This window comes from Meles meles, chromosome 20 (assembly GCF_922984935.1).
Source record: "Meles meles chromosome 20, mMelMel3.1 paternal haplotype, whole genome shotgun sequence".
In the NCBI taxonomy this organism is placed as follows: Eukaryota; Metazoa; Chordata; class Mammalia; order Carnivora; family Mustelidae; genus Meles; species Meles meles.
The window spans coordinates 2,965,828-2,984,592 of record NC_060085.1 but is presented as its reverse complement, the minus strand read 5'-3'; the positions used below and the strand labels follow the sequence as shown (position 1 = coordinate 2,984,592).

General features: G+C 57.7%; 3 protein-coding genes across 5 annotated transcripts; 2 read left to right on the top strand and 1 right to left on the bottom strand.

Moving 5' to 3' along the window:
• The first annotated feature begins 753 nt into the window (after window positions 1–753).
• On the top strand, window positions 754–6,313 carry TMIGD2 (transmembrane and immunoglobulin domain containing 2). 2 transcript variants are annotated; one of them, XM_045991385.1, is made up of 5 exons: window positions 754–860; window positions 2,341–2,691; window positions 5,393–5,428; window positions 5,507–5,608; window positions 5,860–6,313. In XM_045991385.1, exons 1-5 carry the CDS (start codon window positions 815–817, stop codon window positions 6,297–6,299), a joined length of 975 nt encoding a protein of 324 aa, XP_045847341.1. In that variant the 5' UTR covers window positions 754–814; the 3' UTR covers window positions 6,300–6,313. The 2 variants fall into 2 exon arrangements, with proteins under 2 accessions (XP_045847341.1, XP_045847342.1); XM_045991386.1 differs by having other exon boundaries at window positions 6,003–6,232.
• A 753-nt stretch (window positions 6,314–7,066) lies between these two features.
• Window positions 7,067–13,754, bottom strand: SHD (Src homology 2 domain containing transforming protein D). 2 transcript variants are annotated; one of them, XM_045991536.1, is made up of 7 exons: window positions 13,715–13,754; window positions 12,523–12,978; window positions 11,192–11,297; window positions 10,924–11,112; window positions 9,826–9,949; window positions 8,505–8,624; window positions 7,067–7,438 (listed from the first exon to the last, which is right to left on the bottom strand). In XM_045991536.1, the coding sequence occupies exons 2-7, from the start codon at window positions 12,817–12,819 to the stop codon at window positions 7,252–7,254; spliced, it is 1,023 nt and encodes a 340-aa protein (XP_045847492.1). In that variant the 5' UTR covers window positions 12,820–12,978; window positions 13,715–13,754; the 3' UTR covers window positions 7,067–7,251. The 2 variants fall into 2 exon arrangements, with proteins under 2 accessions (XP_045847492.1, XP_045847491.1); XM_045991535.1 differs by lacking the exon at window positions 13,715–13,754 and having other exon boundaries at window positions 12,523–13,205.
• On the top strand, window positions 12,866–18,303 carry LOC123932807 (translation initiation factor IF-2-like). Its single transcript, XM_045991432.1, has 3 exons — window positions 12,866–12,892; window positions 13,140–13,857; window positions 18,122–18,303. The coding sequence occupies exons 1-3, from the start codon at window positions 12,866–12,868 to the stop codon at window positions 18,301–18,303; spliced, it is 927 nt and encodes a 308-aa protein (XP_045847388.1).
• The last annotated feature ends 462 nt before the right edge of the window (window positions 18,304–18,765 follow it).

Genomic DNA, 18,765 nt, shown 5'->3' with positions numbered 1-18,765 from the left:
TCCGCTCCCAGCTCCCTGTCCCCACACCTGCGTTCCCTAAACTCCCGATGTGCATCCCATCTGCAGCTCAGGTGTGCTTTTTTTAATTTTTATTTTTTAAAAAGATTTTATTTTTGGCACGCCTGGGTGGCTCAGTGGGTTAAAGCCTCTGCCTTCGGGTCAGGTCCTGATCTCAGGGTGCTGGGGTCGAGCCCCGCATCGGGCTCTTTGCTCAGCAGGGAGTCTGCTCCCCCCTCTCTCTCTGCCTGCCTCTCTGCCTACCTGTGATCTCTCTGTGTCAAATAAAGAAATAAATAATCTTTAAAAAAAAGATTTTATTTATTTATTTGACAGAGAGAGAGAGAGCACGAGCACAAGCAGAGGGAGCAGCAGGCAGAGGGAGAGGGAGAAGCAGACTCCATGCTGAGGGTGGTGCCTGATGCAGGACTTGATCCCAGCACCTGGGATCATGACCTGAGGGGAAAGCGGCAGCTTAACTGACTGAGCCACCCAGGGGCCCTCAGGTGTGTTTGGATAGCATCTCCCGGAAAGATTTGCTCTCCTTGGGATGCATTATCCCATTTACGTACACGTACTGCCTTTCAGATGAAAAAAAAAAAACAAAAATGAAAAATCTTTAGGGAAACCCAGGGACCTGAGGAGAGGAAGTGGGACTCTAAGCAGCGTTAGTTACTAGACCTCTGGCCTGGCTGTCACATCTGCCTCCGTGACGGGGGCGGAGGTTGTGGCAGGAAGTCTGTCGCTTAGGATGGGGGGTGTGGGGGGATGGGGGGGTGGGACGCTAGCCGGGAGAGGGGCGCCTGGTGGGCCAGGAATGGAGTCCCTGGGCACAGCGCTGGTCCTCCTGGTGCAGTTCTGGGGTGAGTACTTGCCCCCCCATCCCTCCCTCCTGTTGCCCATCACCTCAGCAGCCTGCCCCCTGGTTCTGAGCCCCTGGAAACGAAACTCTGTGCTTTGCTAAACAGGGCCTGCTTCTCTCTGATACTCAGAAGCTTGCAAGGGCTGAAGAGTTGTAGCAGGGTACTCGGAGTGGGTCCGTAGAGTAGAACTCACACCAGCACCTACACACCAGGCTTGCGTGAGCTCGTGCCGCTGGCGTCTTTCTTCTCCCTCCACGGCATTCCCTTTCTCTCCCTTGTCCGGCCGACTCGCTTTCCTTTCTTGCTTGCTTGCTTCCTTCCTTCCTTTTTTAAAAATATTTAATTAATTTATTTATTTGACAGAGAGCACGAGCGGAGTGGCAGGCAGAGGGAGAGGGAGAAGCAGGCTTCCCACTGAGCAGGGAGCCAGATGCAGGGCTCGATCCCAGAACCTTAGGATCATGACCTGAGCCTAAGGCAGAGGCTTAAGTGACTGAGCCACCCAGGCGCCCTCTCTTCCTTCCTTCTCTCTTTCTCTCTCTGTCTCTGTCTCTCTCTTTCCTTTTTTTCTTCTGACACACCAAGCTCAATCCCACCTCTGGACCCTCGCACCTGCTGTTCCCTCCTCCTGGATCTCACCTCTCCAGCATCAGGAGTGATCGCATCTCAGATGCCAGCATCTTGAGCCAAACGCACCCCTTCTGGGGGCTCTGATGACACCTCAGACATCTCGGGGGGCGCAGAGCAAACTTTTCTTCTACTCAAGCCCTGATCTTCAGTCAGGGTCCTCCATATTGGCCCAAAGCCACCGCCACTCACACGGTCCCGAGGCTGAAACCTTGAGAACCTGCTACTGTCCCTCTTTCCCTCTCGCAACCCTCCGCTGCTGATTGCTTTTTTCCAGGGTCCAGTCCGTTCCTGTGTTCTCGGGGCCCGCATCCCCCAGCCACCCTGCCCCCCGCCCCCACCCCACAGTCTGTTCTCACCATCGCAGTCGGGGTGATCTTTTAAAAACTTAAATCAGGGGCCAGCTGGCTGGCTCAGTTGGTTGAGGGCCCGACTCCCGATCTCAGCTCTGGTCATGATCTCAGGGTCATGGGATCCTGACATGGGGATCTGAGTTCAGTGTGTGTGTGTGCAGGGGTGTCTGCTCGGAATTATCTCTCCCCCTGCACTCCCCCCTGCTTGCATGCTCTCTCTCTCTCTCAAATAAGTAAAACATCGGGCTCCCTGCTCAGCGGGGAGTCTGCTTCTCCCTCTGCCCCTACTGCTCCCTCTGCTTGGGCTCTTTCACACTCTCTGTCAAATAAATAGATAAAATCTTTAAATAGAAGAAGAAGGAGGAGAAGGAGAGCACTTTGAGGCTCAGATCATGTAGCGTCAGCCCTGTGGGCTGGGCTCAGGAGGGGAGTAAGTCACACACACACACACACACACACACAGGACAGCCTTACTCTCTTGTATCCCCTCGTCCTGCAAGGAGCCACAGGCCTGATAGTGCAGCAGGAGCCCGAGTGGCTGCGTGTGACTCCGGGCAGCCGGGTGACCTTGGCCTGCCAGGTGATACGGTCCCAAGTCTGGGAGCGGCTCCGTGTCGGGTGGACCAAGGACGGCGTGCCCCTGTGTGAGCCGCACGTCACCAACGGCAGCCTCAGCCTGGAGGCCTGTGGGCCCCGGGGGCAACTTTCCTGGAAGCCACCCGGCAATCTCACCCTGAGGCTGGACCACGTGAGCCTCAACGACAGCGGGGACTACGTGTGCTCGGTGGCCGTGGAGATTCCTACGCTGAGCATGAAGCAGGGCAATGGCACGCAGCTCCTGGTGGAGAAAGGTACGGGGGCCCGTGGAGGGAAGAAGGGATCTTAAGGCTCTAGACTCTCAAAGTCCTAGGAACATAAACTCTAAAGTCTTCCAACGGGATTCTTAGAAACAGAGATCCTGCAAAGTCGGGAACATCCAATTCTAGACTCGCAGAACCAAAGACATTATGAAACTTATAATTCAAGACCAGGACTCAGCAAACATTCTGGAAAGGGCCACAGAGTAAATACTTCCTGCTATGTGGTTTGACTCCACTCTGCCGATACAGTGTGAAAGCCGCCCTAGACCAGACAGGCACGAATGGGTGGGGCCAGGTTCCAATAAAACTTTATTTAAAAAAAAAACAAGCAGTGGGCCTCATTGGGTCCACAGGCTGTAGTTTGCTGAGCCTTCTTCCCGAGCGTCCCCTGGCACCAGCACCTTGCTCAAGAAACAAGATTTCCCGCCTCCCACATCCCTTTCCCCCAACCAAGCACACACCCATTATCCTGTCTTTTAGCTGCATAGACGTATTTCGCTGGCTTCGTGCGCTACATAAGGGAAGTCACAGAGTGCATTCTTTCTTGTGTCTGGCTTCCTTCATTCAACATTGACTTCCCCCCACTCAGCCAGAAGGTTCGTCCATCCCAGTCACGAGGCAGCAAAATGTTCTTTCTCTTTGCTGTAGACCCACCGCCGTCCACCCTCCAATCCAATTTCCCACGATGGGCATTTGCACAGCTCACAAGTGTTGGCAATCATGAATAAGGGCGCTGTGAGCAGTTTTCAGCTGGTCGTTGGCCAACCTATGTACACATTTCTGTTGTGCCTCAGACTATTCTAGAATCTCGAACCATAAGACAGAATCACGCAGATTTTGAATCCTAGCGGTGTAAAATTCTAGGCTCTTAAAACTACAACATTCTCAATGGGGAATCTTCCTCCTCAGGAGGCAAGAATTGGTTCTTGGGGAGCAATGAAAATTTTACTTTTTTCTGTATAAAGTAGAGATGTATGGACAGTACAAAAAGAGAGTCACACTGTGTCTGTGGCACTAAAATGTCACGGGAAAACAAAGTACGATTTTAAAAGTCTCTTTGGGGGAGGTGATAATGAAAAAAGGTTGAGAAACACTGACGTAAAGGAATAGAAGATTCTAGAGTCTTAGAATTGCAGAATCTTGAGTATTTTCAGCAGGCTTTTAGAATGTTTGTTTCAGAGTGCGTAAGGACAGATAGTTCTGAGGTTCCTCCACGCGTGAGACAGGACAGAGTGCCTCCCCAGTTCCTGGCCCAAGGAGGTGCCCATGGCTCTCTTGTTGGCAGCACCCTCCCACCGCCTGCCTCTAGGGCGGTGCGCCATGGCCGTCCTGCCTGCCCCCACCTTCCTGTAATGAGAGGAGCAGTTAGCAGTTAGCGGAGTCTGGGAGTGGGGGCACCAGGCTGTGCATTGTGGGCGTCTGCAGGGGTACGGGCAGGCGCGTGTCCAGCTCCACGCAGCTGGCTCTCCCCTCCCTCCGCCAACAGCTGCTTGGTAGCCCCCAGGGACCAATGCCAACTTTATTTTCTTTTTAAGATTTTATTTATTTATTCATGAGAGACAGAGAGAGAGGCAGAAGCAGGGCGAGAAGCAGGCTCCCTGCCCCCAACGCAGGGGCTCGATCCCAGGACCCCAGCATCACAATCTGAGCTGAAGGCCGATGCTTAACCCACGGACTGAGCCACCCAGGTGTCCCCCCCCACCCCCGACCAAAGCCAACTTTAAAACATGCAAGATGAAGAGGTCGGGGCCCTGGGCCTCATCTTAGTCACACCAGCAACCTTTGGCTGGAGTTTTTGTCAACTACACAGACCTGGAAACATGTCCCCACTCTGCTGTTCACTTGCTGTGTGACCTTGGGCAAGCAACTTGGCCCCTCTGTGCCTCTTTCCTTAGCTATGAGTTAGGTGGATTTGAAGCAGTTGTATCGAAAGCGTTCATTACGGGGTCTGGAACATGATAAGTCTTCAGTAAACCTAAGTGACTCTTTATGTCTGTTATCCTGGTTATTCAGCAAGACTCAAAAGTTCAGGACTGTATAAGCTTTTTCCTTCTATCTTTTCTTTTCTTTCCTTTCTTTTTCCTAAAGCAGGAAAGGAAAGGGGAGCTGAGGGGAGCAACACCTGTTCAAAGCAGGACAGTGTTGCTGCCTGGGTACGGGACCCCAGGCAAGTGACTCAGGCTGAGACTCAGTTTCCTCGCTCAAAAAATGGGCTTGACATTTTTCAAAACAAAACAAAAACCAAAACCAAAACAAACAAACAAGGAGCAAACAAAACAAAAACAAAAAACAAACCGGGAGCCCTAAAGATGGTGCATCCCATCACCAGGACCGGGTAGCTCCCGGTGGGAAGGCTGCGGCTCCTGATGTCAGTGACGGGGCTTATGCGGACGACAGGGCTTGCGATGGGAATGGTGGAACCTCTTATGGGGGTGATGGGGTTCGTGGCAAGGATGGCGGCGCTCAGGATGAAAAACATCCGTTCGGCGACTGTTTCACAAGGACCGAGCAAGGCAGAAATGGGCCGCCTCGCTCATAGAAGAGGAAACAGGTCCAGAGGGACACCTGCTCGGACTGGGGCAACATGGCAGGGGCGCAATCCTGACGTCCCTTGTAGGGTGGGGGGCCCTGACCCTGAAGGGTGGAGACTGGACTCGAAGGTGCCCCCGAGACACAGGTTTCTTCCCTGCAGGTGGCGCGTCCCCGAACCAGACCTCCAAGGACGCAGGTGAGGCCCGGCCCCGCCTCCCGCCCCGCCCCCCGCGCCCCGCCCCCCGTCAGACCGTCCCGAACTCCCCCTCCCCAGGACTCCCGGTGGCGCCGCTGGTGGCAGGGGGCGTGGCCGTGGCCGCCCTCGCGCTGAGCGCCTGGGTGTGGGGCCGCTGTCGCAGCCGGCGCGGGGACTCAGGTAAGCGCTCGTGGGGCGGGGCGGGCGGCAGACGCGTTCCGCCGGCGCCCTGCCCCCGCGTGGCGGAGGCGGGAACTGCAGCGGCTTGACCAGGAGGGAGGGCGGGTGGGGCCGCGCGGGGCGGGCGAGAGGCGGGGAATTAATGGAGAAACGCTCCTGTCTGGCAGAAGCGGAGATCGGCTGGGGAAAGCCAGGCTGTCTCAGGGGATTTTCCCCTTAGCGTGTGTCCTCCCTCCCTCCCACCCTTGCAGCGCATCCTCTCTACGGGAACGTCCTCTACCAGCCCCGGGGGGCCCCAAAGAAAACTAAGGCGTGGCGTGCGGAGGGGAAGGTGCTGGACATCCCCAGGGCGGACGAGAAGAGTCAGAGCTTCTATTCCATCTCTTACCCCCAGCCTCCCAGCCCCCAGCAGCGCCTGGCCCAGAAGACTTGCCCCAGCCCCAGGTCGAGTCACCGTGTATCTACTGCCGGCGTCTCCCCTGACCCACACACCTCTGGGCAGCAGAGGCCAGGAGGGCTCCTTGAAGTGGGAAGACGACTCGAAACCCCAGAAAAGACCCCCTCCCACCAACGGCCACGTGAAAATGTGACTGATTTCCGGAGGAGTCAGGGAGTCCAACAGCCCAGCCCAAGACCCCGTCCTTATTACTGTCACGCTGGCCTCCTCCCTCACCCCCGAAGCAATCAGTAAAGACTTATAAAGGAAAGCCAGATTTTGTGATGTTGGGAGTGTTAAAGGTGTCTGAGGGGTCGTCTGGGGCTTCCTGAGCCCCAGGATGGCCGTGGGGGGGTCCACGGTGGCGAGGGGGCTCTGTGATGACTGGCCAGCTCCCTCCTCTGATCCTTGGAGCGTCATGCCCAATTAGCAGAGAAGCGATGCCCCCAACTTCCACACAGCGCCTTGAGCTGAAGGACGCCCCTCCCCTGGGTCAGTGTGGAGATGAAGGGTGATGGGAGACATCGGGGATCCCTGGAATTTATCACACACTCCCCCGCCCCCCAGTCTCCTGCCCGACTGTCACCTTGATGTGACACCAGCTGGGATCAGCTCCCCTCCCCCACTTCTGCTGTTTCCATGGGGACAGATGTCCTTTCCTCAGCAGCATCAGGCCGCGGCTGTCTGCCCGTGTGTGAGGGAGGGGCCGGGTGGGGGCAGGGTTGGCCTGAGAGCCTCCCCCCTCGGTTTCTCCACCTTTGTATCTGTCTGTATCAGCTGTCCGGGTTTTCCTCTGACCTCATACGCTCTCTCCCTGCCGACCCCGGGCTCTATTACTGTGATTCCCCACCCCCCCGCCCCCATGAGTAATTCAGGCTTCACCCCCAAGTCATCTCCCAAGTGGAGCTGGGGATGCCCTTCCCCTCTAAGGGTCTAAGGGTCACTCACCCTCTCCTCTCCCCGGGGCTGGGATCCCCGCCTCCCAGAAAAGGACACTTGAAACACACAATAACTTATTTATTTTCCAGGCCAGAGAAGTGCTTGGCGACACAATTCTGGATCTTAGCACCTAAGACAGGAGGGCCAAGGAAGGCGCTGAGGAAGACCTAGGGCCTGGAGGGGTGGCGAGTCTCTGGAAAGACCTCTAGTCCTCACAGCCAGTGATTCTGGGTGCACCGGGTGCGGGCAGGGGCTGAAGGTGCTGGGGTCAGGGGGTCTGCGTGACCACTGGGTACAGCAGGGCAAGGTGCTCGGCGCCCTGCACAGGCAGCGGCCGGGAGCTGTAATGCAGGACCAGCTCTGGTACACTGGCGAAGGGGCCGCTGTGCTGACCCAGCACAAACTGGTTCTCTCGGGTCCGCGCGAACTTCAGGTGCAGGAAGCTCTGGCTGCTCCTGGGGGACAGGCGTCACAGAGCGCCTTGATCACGCCCAACCTGCTCATGTTCTCTGACCCTAGAGCCCCACCGCGTGACCCCCAGAAGCTGGCAGCTGGCATTCCCAAATACGTCTGCTCAGTGGTCACTTGGGGGCCAAGCTCTGAACTTGTTCCACATTGGCAGGGATGCCTTGCCCGCCTATGCTCTAAAGGCTGCTGGAGCTCCTACCTGGTGGCGGCTCCTCCCCTGAGGTGGGGCTACACTTTCCCCCCAAACCTTCTGAGCCCTTGCGCTACCCTTCCTGGGCTTCCCACGAGTTAACCCCCAGTCCAGAGCCCCTTTCCTTTCTTGCATCCCTGGTGAGTGGAATGACTTTGAACCTGGGAATGATCTTATCATGACTAATATGAATGAAACACATCCTGTTGCTGGGGCACTAGTCTCAGTTCCGTGTGCCTGTGCACACGTGGGTGTGTGTTTCATTTCCTCGTGGCAGTATTACCACGAAGCAGGCGCTATTTATATTTTCATTTCGTAGATGAGAAAAGCAAGGCCCAGAAAGGCTGAGTCATTTAGCCAAGGTAACACAGCTATGAAGTGGCAGAGGCAGGATTTAAAGCGATTCTCCAAGCCCTCTTCAACCTTGCCCTTTCAGGAATCTCACACTCAGATGCCTAGTCGAATTCTGGGGCTTTTTGTAATCACACACACTTGGAATCTTTGGCAGAGAAGCTTGTAGAATCAGGATCTCAAACTCAAATGCCTACAGGGCCACTAGGAGATTCTGGTCCCGAGAGACACAAGTGGGTATGCTTCAACTTTTGGGCTGGTGGAGTTTAAAGGAAATAGCTAGTTTCCCACCTCACTCACATCCTAGATCTACTGGATGGCTTGCACTCCACCTTCTTGCATACCCGCAGTGACAGGGTGCTCACTCCCCATTGGAAACAGGCCTGTGGCCTCCCTGGAAGCCCCCCCCCCAACTGGCTGCTGGCTCCACCCTCTGCTTCCACCAAAGTAACCCAAAAGCCAGAAGCAGGGAGTCCTGTGAGCCTCGGTCCCTTCAGGGGGCTGGGCCTCACCTGAGGGACAGAGAGCAGTCTTGGGGGCTGGTCTCGCTGAGCCGCACGAGGTAGCTGCCTGCCTTGCAGAGAGACAGGAGGTTCTCGGCGTCTGCCCGGCTCAGTGGGCCGTGAAACCACCTAGGGGGCGGAGGCAGATGTCTCATAAAGGGCGAGCCCCCTGCAAACACACCCCTGGGGACTGGTGCAGGCACAGCCCTTCCCAGGACTTGTGAGCTCCAGGCAAACAAGTGGGAACAATTCCCCTGGGTTTCTCAAGTGGAGCCTGGTTTTCAGGTGGACGCGGTTTTCCCTGCGGGGCAGCTGAGCCAGGGTCCATGTGGGGCTGCTCCCTCCAGTTCAAAAGATCCACCTGACCTGGATCTTTACAGCCTCCCTGGGCTGGGTCCCCAGGGTCCTGTTTCCCCTTCCTTAGTCCTTCAAGTTGAGCCACTTGCTGCGTCTGGCCTTCTGGAGATTTCCCGTACCCTGTATCCCCACCCACCTGCCCACCTGTACCATTGTGCACTTAATATTGGACTGAATGGGCTCAGAGACAGGTTAGCGGTTGTAGCACGGGCTCACAGACAGAGGAGCGCCACACAGACTTCGTGGGGTTTGTATTGAAAGAAAATGGAACAGCAAAGAAACGCCTGCCCCTGTACCTCCGTGTTCATCACCGTCAGTTCTGTCTGGCCCACCGAAGCGGTTTGGGAATAACTGTGATGAACACGCCGTGGCGTCTCTGGAACTGGAGGGCTTGAAAGGAAATGCCTAGTTCCCCACCTCACTGGGCTGGGCTCAGTGGGCTTTTGGGGAGCTCCTGGGGGAGCTGCTGGGCGGGAGAGACACAGAGAAGGCCCAGCCCCTCCCCGCTAGTGCACTGCACTCCAGCCCAAAGTTGGGACCCCCCCCCAAAAAAAACCCTTCTCCTCTTAGTTCCATCCCAAGATTCCTGGGGGTGAGGGTGATTTCCGTCTCTTTACCCTCCGGCTCAGGGGCTCTGTTTGAGCTGCGTATCCTCTTGGGGGTTTGAGCCCTAGTTCAGAGAGGTTAAGGGACTTGCCCAAAGCTACCCAGCCAAGAGATGCAGAGCAGAGATCTGAACCCAGACTCCGATGCCAGAGGAATGCGACGCCACGTGATTCTGCTTTGTACCTAAGCTGGGTGTCTGACGCACGGCAGGCTCCGGCACCCAGTGAGGGTTACTCGAAGACGGGGATGAAGGGAATGAATGAGTCGTACTTCCCCCGGCCCCCCAGTCCGGGGAGTGGGGTCTGCAGCTGGTATGGGATGGGGAGGGAGTCAACCCGGCTCCTCCAACGTCAGCTTCCCCACTCACGGCTGTTTCTCCAGGGGTAGGGCCGGGTCCACGCGCTCTGCGGGCTGGGGGCTCCTGGATGGGGGTCTCCGGAGGTCTTTGGCTGAACCTGCGGTCCTTTCCCACTCGGGACTGTCAAACTGCACTGGAGGGTTAGAGAGGAAAGGGTTAAGTCCAACCTACCTGGGAGGGGCAGGACCGGGGTAAACGAATGTACCCTCAGCGGGAAGGCGGTGCCAACTTGGGCAACCTATCAGAATCCAAGGTAGGAGGGGCTGGGTTTAAGGACTGGGCAGGATTGGTCCAGGAGCAGCCAATCAGCCTTCAGAAGAAAGGGGTGTGGTCACTTCTAAGCGTGGTGGCTGGCGAGGGCGGGGCAGATCCACGAGGGACAAACCGTCGGGGGCGAGGGATGCGTTAGTGGGGCTGGTCGTTCTGCAGATTCTGCACATTCTGGCCAAGTCCTAGAGCTAGACACCCCCAAGGTAGGCCAGGTAGGGTGAGGCACTGAGCCCCTGTCTCCCTCCCAGTCATACCTGGGTTCGCACAAGTTATTTTATTTCTTAAAGCTGACCATATTGTTACCCTTTGACAAAAGAGGAAACCGAGGCCACAGACTTGTCCCGTGCTTCCCCAACTCGGGACTTGACCCCAAGCCGGCCTGGTGATAGTTACTAAGAAATGCTACCCTGTTCCCCAGCAGCGCCCGTGGGAACCCGTGCTGCCACCCAGCATGCACCCCCCTGCCCCGTTCTGTAGCTGCTACGGTGATCCCCATTTGATGGGGGGGGGCCGAGACTGAAAGATAAAGCACTTTGCCCAAGCAAGTGACACAAATCCAGGCCTCCCCTGACCCCAAAGCCTACCCCTGCACTACAGGGAGCCCCACGGGCGCTCTGAAGGAGTTTCTGTTCTCGAGGAAGGTACCAGTTCTCCTTGGAAGAGGGATGTGCCGATATCAGCCATTCACACTTTAGTGGGAATGAATAAACTGCCCCGGTGGCAGGTGATTGGGGGTCTATTTTGTAAGGTGACTCAGAGGATACAACCAGAGCAGGAAATGGAAGGATGTGGATATTCCGGGCCTGGGGAGGGTCAAGGTCTGGGTTGGAGGGGCACCTGCAAATGCCTTGGAGATGTGATCTTTCTTCCACTCCCAGGGCTGGTCGTACTCATCTGCTGGCCGCTCGTCTTCCTGAGGCAGCCGGCTCTGGCGAGGTCTCCTTCCAGAAAGGGCTCCATCTCCTGGCTCTTGGTCTTGTTCCTCATAGGGAGTGTCGTACAGCTGCACCCCCTTGCATGGCAGTTCTGGGGGAGCCGAGAACAGTGGTCAGCTCCCACACCCACCGGGGACCCTGTCCCCTTCTCCCAGGCTGTGCTCACTCACCGCTCACGGCCCGCTGGGCGTCATAGGGCTCCATGTAGCCATCCTCTGAAGGTGGCGGGGGAGGCTGGGCATCAAAGGGGTCTGAGTACTCCGTGTCGAGCTCCAGCTGGACAGAGATGTAGAGAAGTAAGGGAGTGAGTGGCAAGGGCTGCGGGGGGACCAAGCCCAGCTGTAGACACCCCCTCTGGGGTGATGGTGCACCTCTGGTTGGCTGACTCTTCCCCTCCACGAAGCTCATTGTCTCTGGGGTAGGGAGTCCTCTGTCCCACGCACCAGGTTTGCATACCGATGCCAGCTTCCCATTTCTCCTCCTGCCACACAGCCCCAACTCCTTCCTTCAGTAATTTTAATGTCGGGACACCTGGGTGGCTCGGTTGGTTGGGCGTCTGCCTTGGGCTCAGGTCATGATCCTGGGATCCTGGATCCTGGGTCCCGGGATCGTGCCCTGCTCGATGGGGACTCCCTGCTCAGTGGGACCGCTTCTCCCTCTCCGTCTCTCCCCCCACACCCCACTTGTGCCCATGCGCTCTGTCTCCAATAAAACAAATAGAATCTTTAAAAAAATAATAATTTTAATGTCTATCAGCTGCGAGCCGTGTTCTAAATTCTTCACATGTGTTTCCTTGTAATCCCAACATCCAGAAGTACATTAGCCCCATTTCACAGATCAGGAAACCAAGCCACAGAGAGGGTAAGTGACTTGCTAAGGGTCACACAGCTGGTAAATAAGAGGCAGGGTTTCATCCCAGGTGGTCTGCTTCCCGGAGTCCCTGCCTCCTCCTTCCTTCCTCTGGGCCTGACACAGCCTCGTGTGACCTTCCTCAAATCATCTGTCTGTCTCCACCCCGAGGGTTCTCTAGGAAAAATACTGGAGAAGCATGGGCATTGCAGGCAGCTCTGGGTCAAGTTCTAAGGAACCAGGGCCATTGACCTTGGGCCACTTGCTTCTCTTCAGTGAGCCTTGGTTTCCCCTTCTGTGAAATGGGAGTAGTAACAGAGGGGGGGCACAGTGCTGGGGATTCCAGGGCTCACCAGGGCAGGACTCACTCAGATCTATTTGGGGAAGCTGAGGGAAGGGGACTAGGGAGTGGGCAGCAGGGAGCAGGAGGACGGGGGACAAAGCAGGGCCAGAGAGATAGTAGGACAACCAGTGCTGAGCCCTGGAAAGGGACAAAAATCAGACTCCGCTAAGGAGGTGGGGGTTTGGGGAGAGTCTGGCTAGTGCCCGGGCCTGCCCCATAAAACAAGGTCCCCCAAATCCAGGAAGCCCAGCCTGGCCTTCCCCACCCAGTCTCCTGGGGCCACCCAGCATCTGGGACTTAGCCACGCACCTCTTCCCCAGGGCTGCCCAGCAAGACCTTGGCTCTGGCCATGTCGGCGGCCTCCACCTTGATGAGCCGGTGCTTGGGAGAGTCGTACTTGGCGTCTCCGAGGCCCTTGGAATCCCCGGGGCCGGCGGGGTCGGGCTCCAGGCGGCTGTCTGAGTCTTCATAGGGGTCCTCGAAGTCCAGATTCTTCTGCTCGCGGTAGGCCCTCAGGATGTCGCTCTCCGTGTAGTCCGGGGTGGGCGGCTGCGGAGGGGGCCTCCGACCGCCGAAGCTCAGGTAGTCCCGCAGCCACTTGGCCATCTGCGTGTGTCGCGCCAGACCTGGCCACTGTCAGAGGGGGACCCACATGCCCCCTTCCCGCACCCCTTTCTCCGCAGAGCCCCCAGGGAGAAGGAGGGGGGGCAGGAGGAGAGGGAGGAGGAAGGGAGGGGGAGGAAAAAGATCAGGTGTGTCCCTTGGCTGGGCTCAGAAGGCGGTGAAAAGAGGAAAAAAGGAGACAGGGGAGGTAAGAAGAGGAAGAAGGAGAGCAAAAGTCCACCTTAGCCCGGCTCCGCAAGGACGGCGGGGGAAGGGGGCGCCCCGCAGGGCCCTGAGCGCCGAGCGCCGGGTGGTCCGGCCAGGGCGAGGGGCATCCGCGGAAGCGCGCGGAGTTTCCGCGGGAAGCGCGGTCCCCGTGCGCGGCTCGGCCGCCCGCCGCCTCCGGGAAGCCCCGGGATTCCCTCCTGCGGCCGGGAGTCGGGGAAAGCGCCGCCCGCGGGCGCCCCCAGCCCGGCTCAGCACCGACGCCTGGGTCCTCAGCGCCGCGGGCGGTCCCCCCCAGGGCACGGGCGCCGCGCGCAAAGTTGGGCCGCGGGGACGGTGACCTCCGCGCAGCGCATCCTTTGTTGCGCTCCTCTCCGCTCCGGGGGGAGCCCGGGTCCCGCAGCCCCCGGCCCGGCCGCCTCGATCCGGCCCCAGCCACCGGCACAAAGGGAAATAAAACCTCCTCCAATCCCCCTTCACGCTTTCGGAGAGACTTTCCCCGCCGCGGCCGGGAGGTGGGACTTTGGGGAGGGGGCGCGCAGGCGGCCGCCCCAGCCCCTACCGGCCCCCGGCCGCGTCCCGGGCTGCGACGTCAAGGCTTCCCCGCCTCCCCCTCCGCGGCTTCCCCCGCCCCCTCCGCTCCCCCTGCGCCCCCCTCGGAGGTGACTGAGACCTTCAGCTGTTCGGGGAAGGGAGGGGAGCCTCTGCCCGCCGAGGGAAGGGGGTGCGGGGCGGGAGTCGCGGGGCGGAGGCCGCGGCAGCTGGACACTGACCCGGAGGACCGCGGCTGGCGGGAGCGAGCGAGGCGCGCGGGAGGTGGGAGCCGACAGGGCTGACCTTGCTCAGGGGAGCGAGAGGTGCAGAGGCGGGCAGCAGCGGGGAGCAGCGGGCAGAGGGAGGCGAGGTGGAAATTGGCCGGGAAACCGGGGTCTGGATGTGACCGCAGGAGGGGGTGAAACTGACCAGCAGAGGGGGTGAGAGCCGCCACTGCTGAGGGTTGAAATTGAACCAGTGTCTGGCGGCGCAACTGACCCGCGGATTGTTCCAGAGGTCACTGGCTAAAATTGAGATTGATGGAGCTGAAGGAAGCAGGGGGGCGTGGAAGGGAGGGGGTTCTGGCGTCCCCTCCCCAGGAGGACTCTTCTCTGCAAACCGCCCCCAACCCAGGGGACTGACTGCAGCATGGGGGAGGGGGGCGGGGGCAGCTGGCCTTGGGAAGGGAGATGGTATCTGTGCCTGGCGCCCTTCCTCAGCATCTGTCCCTTTGTGGCTTCTGGGGGTGGAGGCAGGGAGGGGGACAGAAATGAGAGGGGTCTCGCCTGGCCTGGCTGCCTATTAGCAGCTGCAGCTGTGTGGGGGCGAGGACAGTAAGAGATCTGGGGTAAGGGAAGCAAAGGGGTGTGCTGGCCAATTCCAGAGCAAACACGGGTTTTCTTTCATTCTAAGGGGGCTTGCTCCGCTCCCCCTAATACTGAAGTAAAAGAGGGGGAGATCGGGAAGAACGGGCCACAGATTCCCTTCTCCCAGTGCTCCGTCCCACCACCTCAGCCCCCAAGGAGGGCTGGTGCCTGAGGCTGGGAGGGGAGGGAAGCCCGGATAGAAGTCAGGGCTGACACCATTGGGAAAAGGCCCCTGGGGAGGAACAGTGAGTCGGGGCCATGTCCACGCCGTCTGTGCCTGGCTTTCCTGGTTTCTAGCAGGGGTTCTAACGGGAAACCCCCAGAGAGCTGAAGGAAGGATCGCCAGAAGGGAGTTACTTTTTCCCACGGGGAAACTGAGGCATAGAGAGGGGAGGACCTGCTCAGAGCCCCCCTACAGCTCAGGTCTGCCTGCACCATGTGGCCTGGGTCGGGGGGGGGGGGGCTGGGGTGACTCTTGAGACCCTCTAGACTGTCTTTGTGGGATCAGCCTTTCTCTGCCTCTGCCCCAGGGTCAGCCCCGCTTCCCAGGCGACAAAGCTGAGGTGCAGAGCTGAGCAGGCAAAGTCCCTCGTGGCAGCGGGGGCTTCCATATGTCCCCTTCCCGGCTTTGGCTGTGTCGCCCACATGAACCTGTTGAACTCAGTCCCCCTCCTGCAGCCCTTCCAGCCGCCCACCCCCCCAACCCAGCCCCCTTCGATCAGCGACAAGACAGCGTCCCTGGGGACCGCCGGGGAGCACGGCGGGTAATTGTCCTGTTTTCTGTCAGCCGCAAGGCAATTCCCGGCTCGGGGATGAGCTGTTGACAGATCGCATCAAATCCGAGCCCTCTCCCTGTTGGATAAATAGGAGACGTCTGAGGTATAAATATTTGAAAGGGGCCTTCTAATTACAGCGTGTGTCAGGAATAGCAATTAGAGGCCCCCGAGGCAGAATCAAACGGCGTTTGACTTTCCTGGCATTTGACTTTCCTGAGCTTTTGAGCTGACTGCTCCTGGGGCGCCCCCCCACCCCCGCCACAAAGGGGTTCCCGGAGGAGCAGCGAGAATGAGGTGGGGCTGGGGGCCTGGCGACCTTGCGGTGTGCCCTTGAAGAGCCACGGGAAATCCTGGGTTTCGGTGTGTTGATGGGCAGCGGAGGGGGTCCCTGCATGGACAAAGGCGAGCAGGTGGGGTGGTCTAGGGTTCCTGGGCTGAGGCTTTCTCCCTCCTCCTGCCCCCCACCCCGGGGTCTGAGAGGCCCTGTATCAGGGGCATCTCCTGGGTGCGGCCTTTTCTGGAAGCCCAGCGCCCTGACCTTGGGTGGTGATGCAGCTCTGAGCTGGGAGGACAGCTAACCTCTGCTGAGGGCTTTTGGACACTGTTCAGAGCACCTTTTTTTTTTTTTTTTAAAGATTTTATTTATTTATTTGACAGAGAGAGAGATCACAAGTAGGCAGAGAGGCAGGCAGAGAGAAAGGGGGAAGCAGGCTCCCTGCTGAGCAGAGAGCCCGTTGTGGGGCTCGATCCCAGGACCCTGAGATCATGGCCTGAGCTGAAGGCAGAGGTTTAACCCACTGAGCCACCCAGGAGCCCCAACCTTTTTTTTTTTTTTTTTTTTTTTTGATGCAATTCACATGCTCTACAATTTACCCGCTTAAAGTGTGCATTTCAGGTTGAGAATGTTCAAAAGATCGTACAATCATCGCCACTCATTTCAGAACATATTCCTCACCCCAACGAGAAACCCCATCCCTATGGGCACTCTCCATTCTCACCCCACTTCTCCCGCCCCTGACACCTCTAGTCTACTTTCTGTCCCTCTGGACGGGCCTGTCCTGGACCTCTCATGTAAGTGGAATCCAACACTATGTGGTTTTTTGTGGCTGGTTCGTGAGACGACTCACCATTTCCAAGGTTCACCCTTGTGTGTTTGAGAGAACTTCATTCCTTTGATGGCCCAATAATATCCTATTGCGTGGCACACAGTAGGTGCTCAGTATATGCTTTGGGTGGGTGGGACCTTGAGAAGGAGCCAGTTGGGATCCCTGGGTGGGGGATGTGCCTGCCTTCTCTGTCCCCTCACTCTTGTCTCGTGGAGCAGTCAGTCTGGAGTGGGGATTGGGAGTCAAGACACCAGGATACAATGGGGTGGCTCACAGTGGGGCCTAAATACTCCTAATCTGATGGAGGAGACGTAGCCCTGCCCTAGGAGACCTACTGTGATAGGAGAGACCATCTCTGCTCTAAGAAGCTCCTAGACACAGCCTTGCCTTTTCAAGTCTGATGGGAGAGGCATGGTCTTGACTTCAGAAGCCTCAGTCTGCTGGAGGAAATGCCTTAATAGGCTCCCAGTCTGATAGGGGAGGCACGATTCTACCCTCTGAAGCATTCAGTCTGATGGAGGAGGCATGGCTCCGATTTCGGGGGTTTTCTGTCTCTTGCGAGATACGGCCCTGCTTTTAGGGGCCCCTAGTCTAATGGAGGAGACAAGAGGCTATCCTTAGGAGTCTCAGTTGGATAGGGCAGGCTCTGTGGAGCCTTCAGAGACACCTAGTCTGATGGAGGAGACGTAGCTCTGTCGTCATGAGTGCCCAGTCTGAAGGGAGAGGCACAGCCCCTGGGGGCTCTGTCTGCAGGAGTTGCAGGGAAGTGTGGTCAGTTGCCTTGGAGCCTTGCGGTGGCAAGCCCAGGTCCCATCCCCTGCTCACTCTGAGTCCCTGGCCCAGGAGCTTCCCGCCTCTGAAAAACCAGGCTATAACAGGGCATGGGTCTGAGGGAGTGGTGGGTTTTGGTGCAGAAGGAGCTTGGGGCAGAGCTTGGCATGCAGCTGAGCTTGGGAAATGGGGCGGCGGCCCTTGTGTCTTTGTGCAGCCCAGGCTGCGGCCAAGTGGGCTCTAGCAGGGCAGCCCACCCCCACAAGTCCCGGTGCTGCGCAGCGGCCCCAGGGGGGACTGATGAAGGAGGCTCTGGATGAGGCCTGACAGCTCCCCAGGATGAAGGACATGGAGCACGGTGCGGGGAAAGGGGACTGTCGGCAGCGATGGGGGAAGGGCAGGCTCTGGAGAGCGGGAAGGGAGGCAGGGGGTTGAGGGGAGAGCAGGTGAGTGTAGGCCCTGGAGGATACACACACACACACACACACACACACACACACACACACGCCCCTGATGTGTCGCTAACCCTCTGCTTGCTCTCTTGACCCCAGGAACCCCCACCGGGAACTGGGGGCCAAGAGCAGAAGGGCTCCCAGTTCATAGGGTGGGAGAAGGAAGCATAAAAGCCTGCTGGGAGATAAGATGAAGAAGGTTCCAGTGAGTTCCACTTAGTTCCCACTGAGTGCCTGAATGGCCTCAGGTGCTCGGGTCACACTCGTCTACACAGCTACCCTCGTAAAACTCACAGTTGATGGGGGGCGAGGGAGGGGGTTGCGGTCTGGGAAGTAGACCCTCAACTGGCCTCCAACGACCCCCCACCCAGTGGCCAGAGCCACATGTGATCCCCTCCCCTTGAATGTGGCCAGACCTGTGGCTTGCTTCCACCCAGGGGCACATGGCAAAGGTGAGGGGATGCCACTCCCCACAGACCCTTGTGCTGGCTTTATGGAGTCTGGTCGTCAGGGGGCCGTGCAGGCGAGCAGCCGGGGCAGCCTCTGACTCAGAGCCCGTGAGGAATGGCCAACAGCCACGCGAGTGAGCGCGGGAGCAGATCCAGCCCCGGACGGGCCTTCAGATGAGACCACAGCCCTGCCCCAGGTGAGGGGCAGCTGTGAGACCCTGAGGCCAAGAACCCAGCAGATCCGCCCCCGGGCTCCTGTGTTTGCTGCTGCGCCCTTCTCAGGGATCTCCTTACACAGCAGTAGCTGATGGGGGGCAGCGCGGGGGACAAGACACCCCCCGTGACGGTGCCAACCCCCACCCCTGCTGTTTTCATCCAGAACCGTCACTGGCTCCAGCGTATGTTCGTCTCTCTTCAGGGCTTACTGTTCTGTTTAGATACATCCACGATCTGCCCCCATCTTCCAAACATAACGTCACCATTAGGAAGGGGGACTGCTGTTATTTTCTTTAGGGCATTATCGTCATAGGTTTTCCTTCAGCGTTGTAGCCCCAGTCCCTAATACACATCTGGGCACAAAGTAGGTGCTCAAAAAAATTAATAAATGAAGTAAAAAATAAAAATGTATAGTAAATAATAAAAGTATATATTATATAAAGTTATGTTAATATTAAATTATAAATTTCATGATATATACTTAATTATATACACATTTTAGTATGTACTTTATAAATGATATGTATTATAGATGATATATGTACATATATATA

What these genes read in the sequence shown, in the direction of transcription:
- TMIGD2 (XM_045991385.1), top strand. Translation starts at nt 815, where the DNA reads ATGGAGTCCCTGGGCACAGCGCTGGTCCTCCTGGTGCAGTTCTGGG. An exon ending in CCTCCTGGTGCAGTTCTGGG is followed by an intron (nt 861 to 2,340) that starts GTGAGTACTTGC and finishes TCGTCCTGCAAG; the next exon opens with GAGCCACAGGCCTGATAGTG. An exon ending in CCAGACCTCCAAGGACGCAG is followed by an intron (nt 5,429 to 5,506) that starts GTGAGGCCCGGC and finishes CCCCCTCCCCAG; the next exon opens with GACTCCCGGTGGCGCCGCTG.
- SHD (XM_045991536.1), bottom strand. Translation starts at nt 12,819, where the DNA reads ATGGCCAAGTGGCTGCGGGACTACCTGAGCTTCGGCGGTCGGAGGCCC. An exon ending in TGGGCAGCCCTGGGGAAGAG is followed by an intron (nt 11,298 to 12,522) that starts GTGCGTGGCTAA and finishes ATCTCTGTCCAG; the next exon opens with CTGGAGCTCGACACGGAGTA. An exon ending in CGCCCAGCGGGCCGTGAGCG is followed by an intron (nt 11,113 to 11,191) that starts GTGAGTGAGCAC and finishes CGGCTCCCCCAG; the next exon opens with AACTGCCATGCAAGGGGGTG.
- LOC123932807 (XM_045991432.1), top strand. Translation starts at nt 12,866, where the DNA reads ATGCCCCCTTCCCGCACCCCTTTCTCC. An exon ending in CTTCCCGCACCCCTTTCTCC is followed by an intron (nt 12,893 to 13,139) that starts GCAGAGCCCCCA and finishes TGGTCCGGCCAG; the next exon opens with GGCGAGGGGCATCCGCGGAA. An exon ending in GCGAGCGAGGCGCGCGGGAG is followed by an intron (nt 13,858 to 18,121) that starts GTGGGAGCCGAC and finishes AATGGCCAACAG; the next exon opens with CCACGCGAGTGAGCGCGGGA.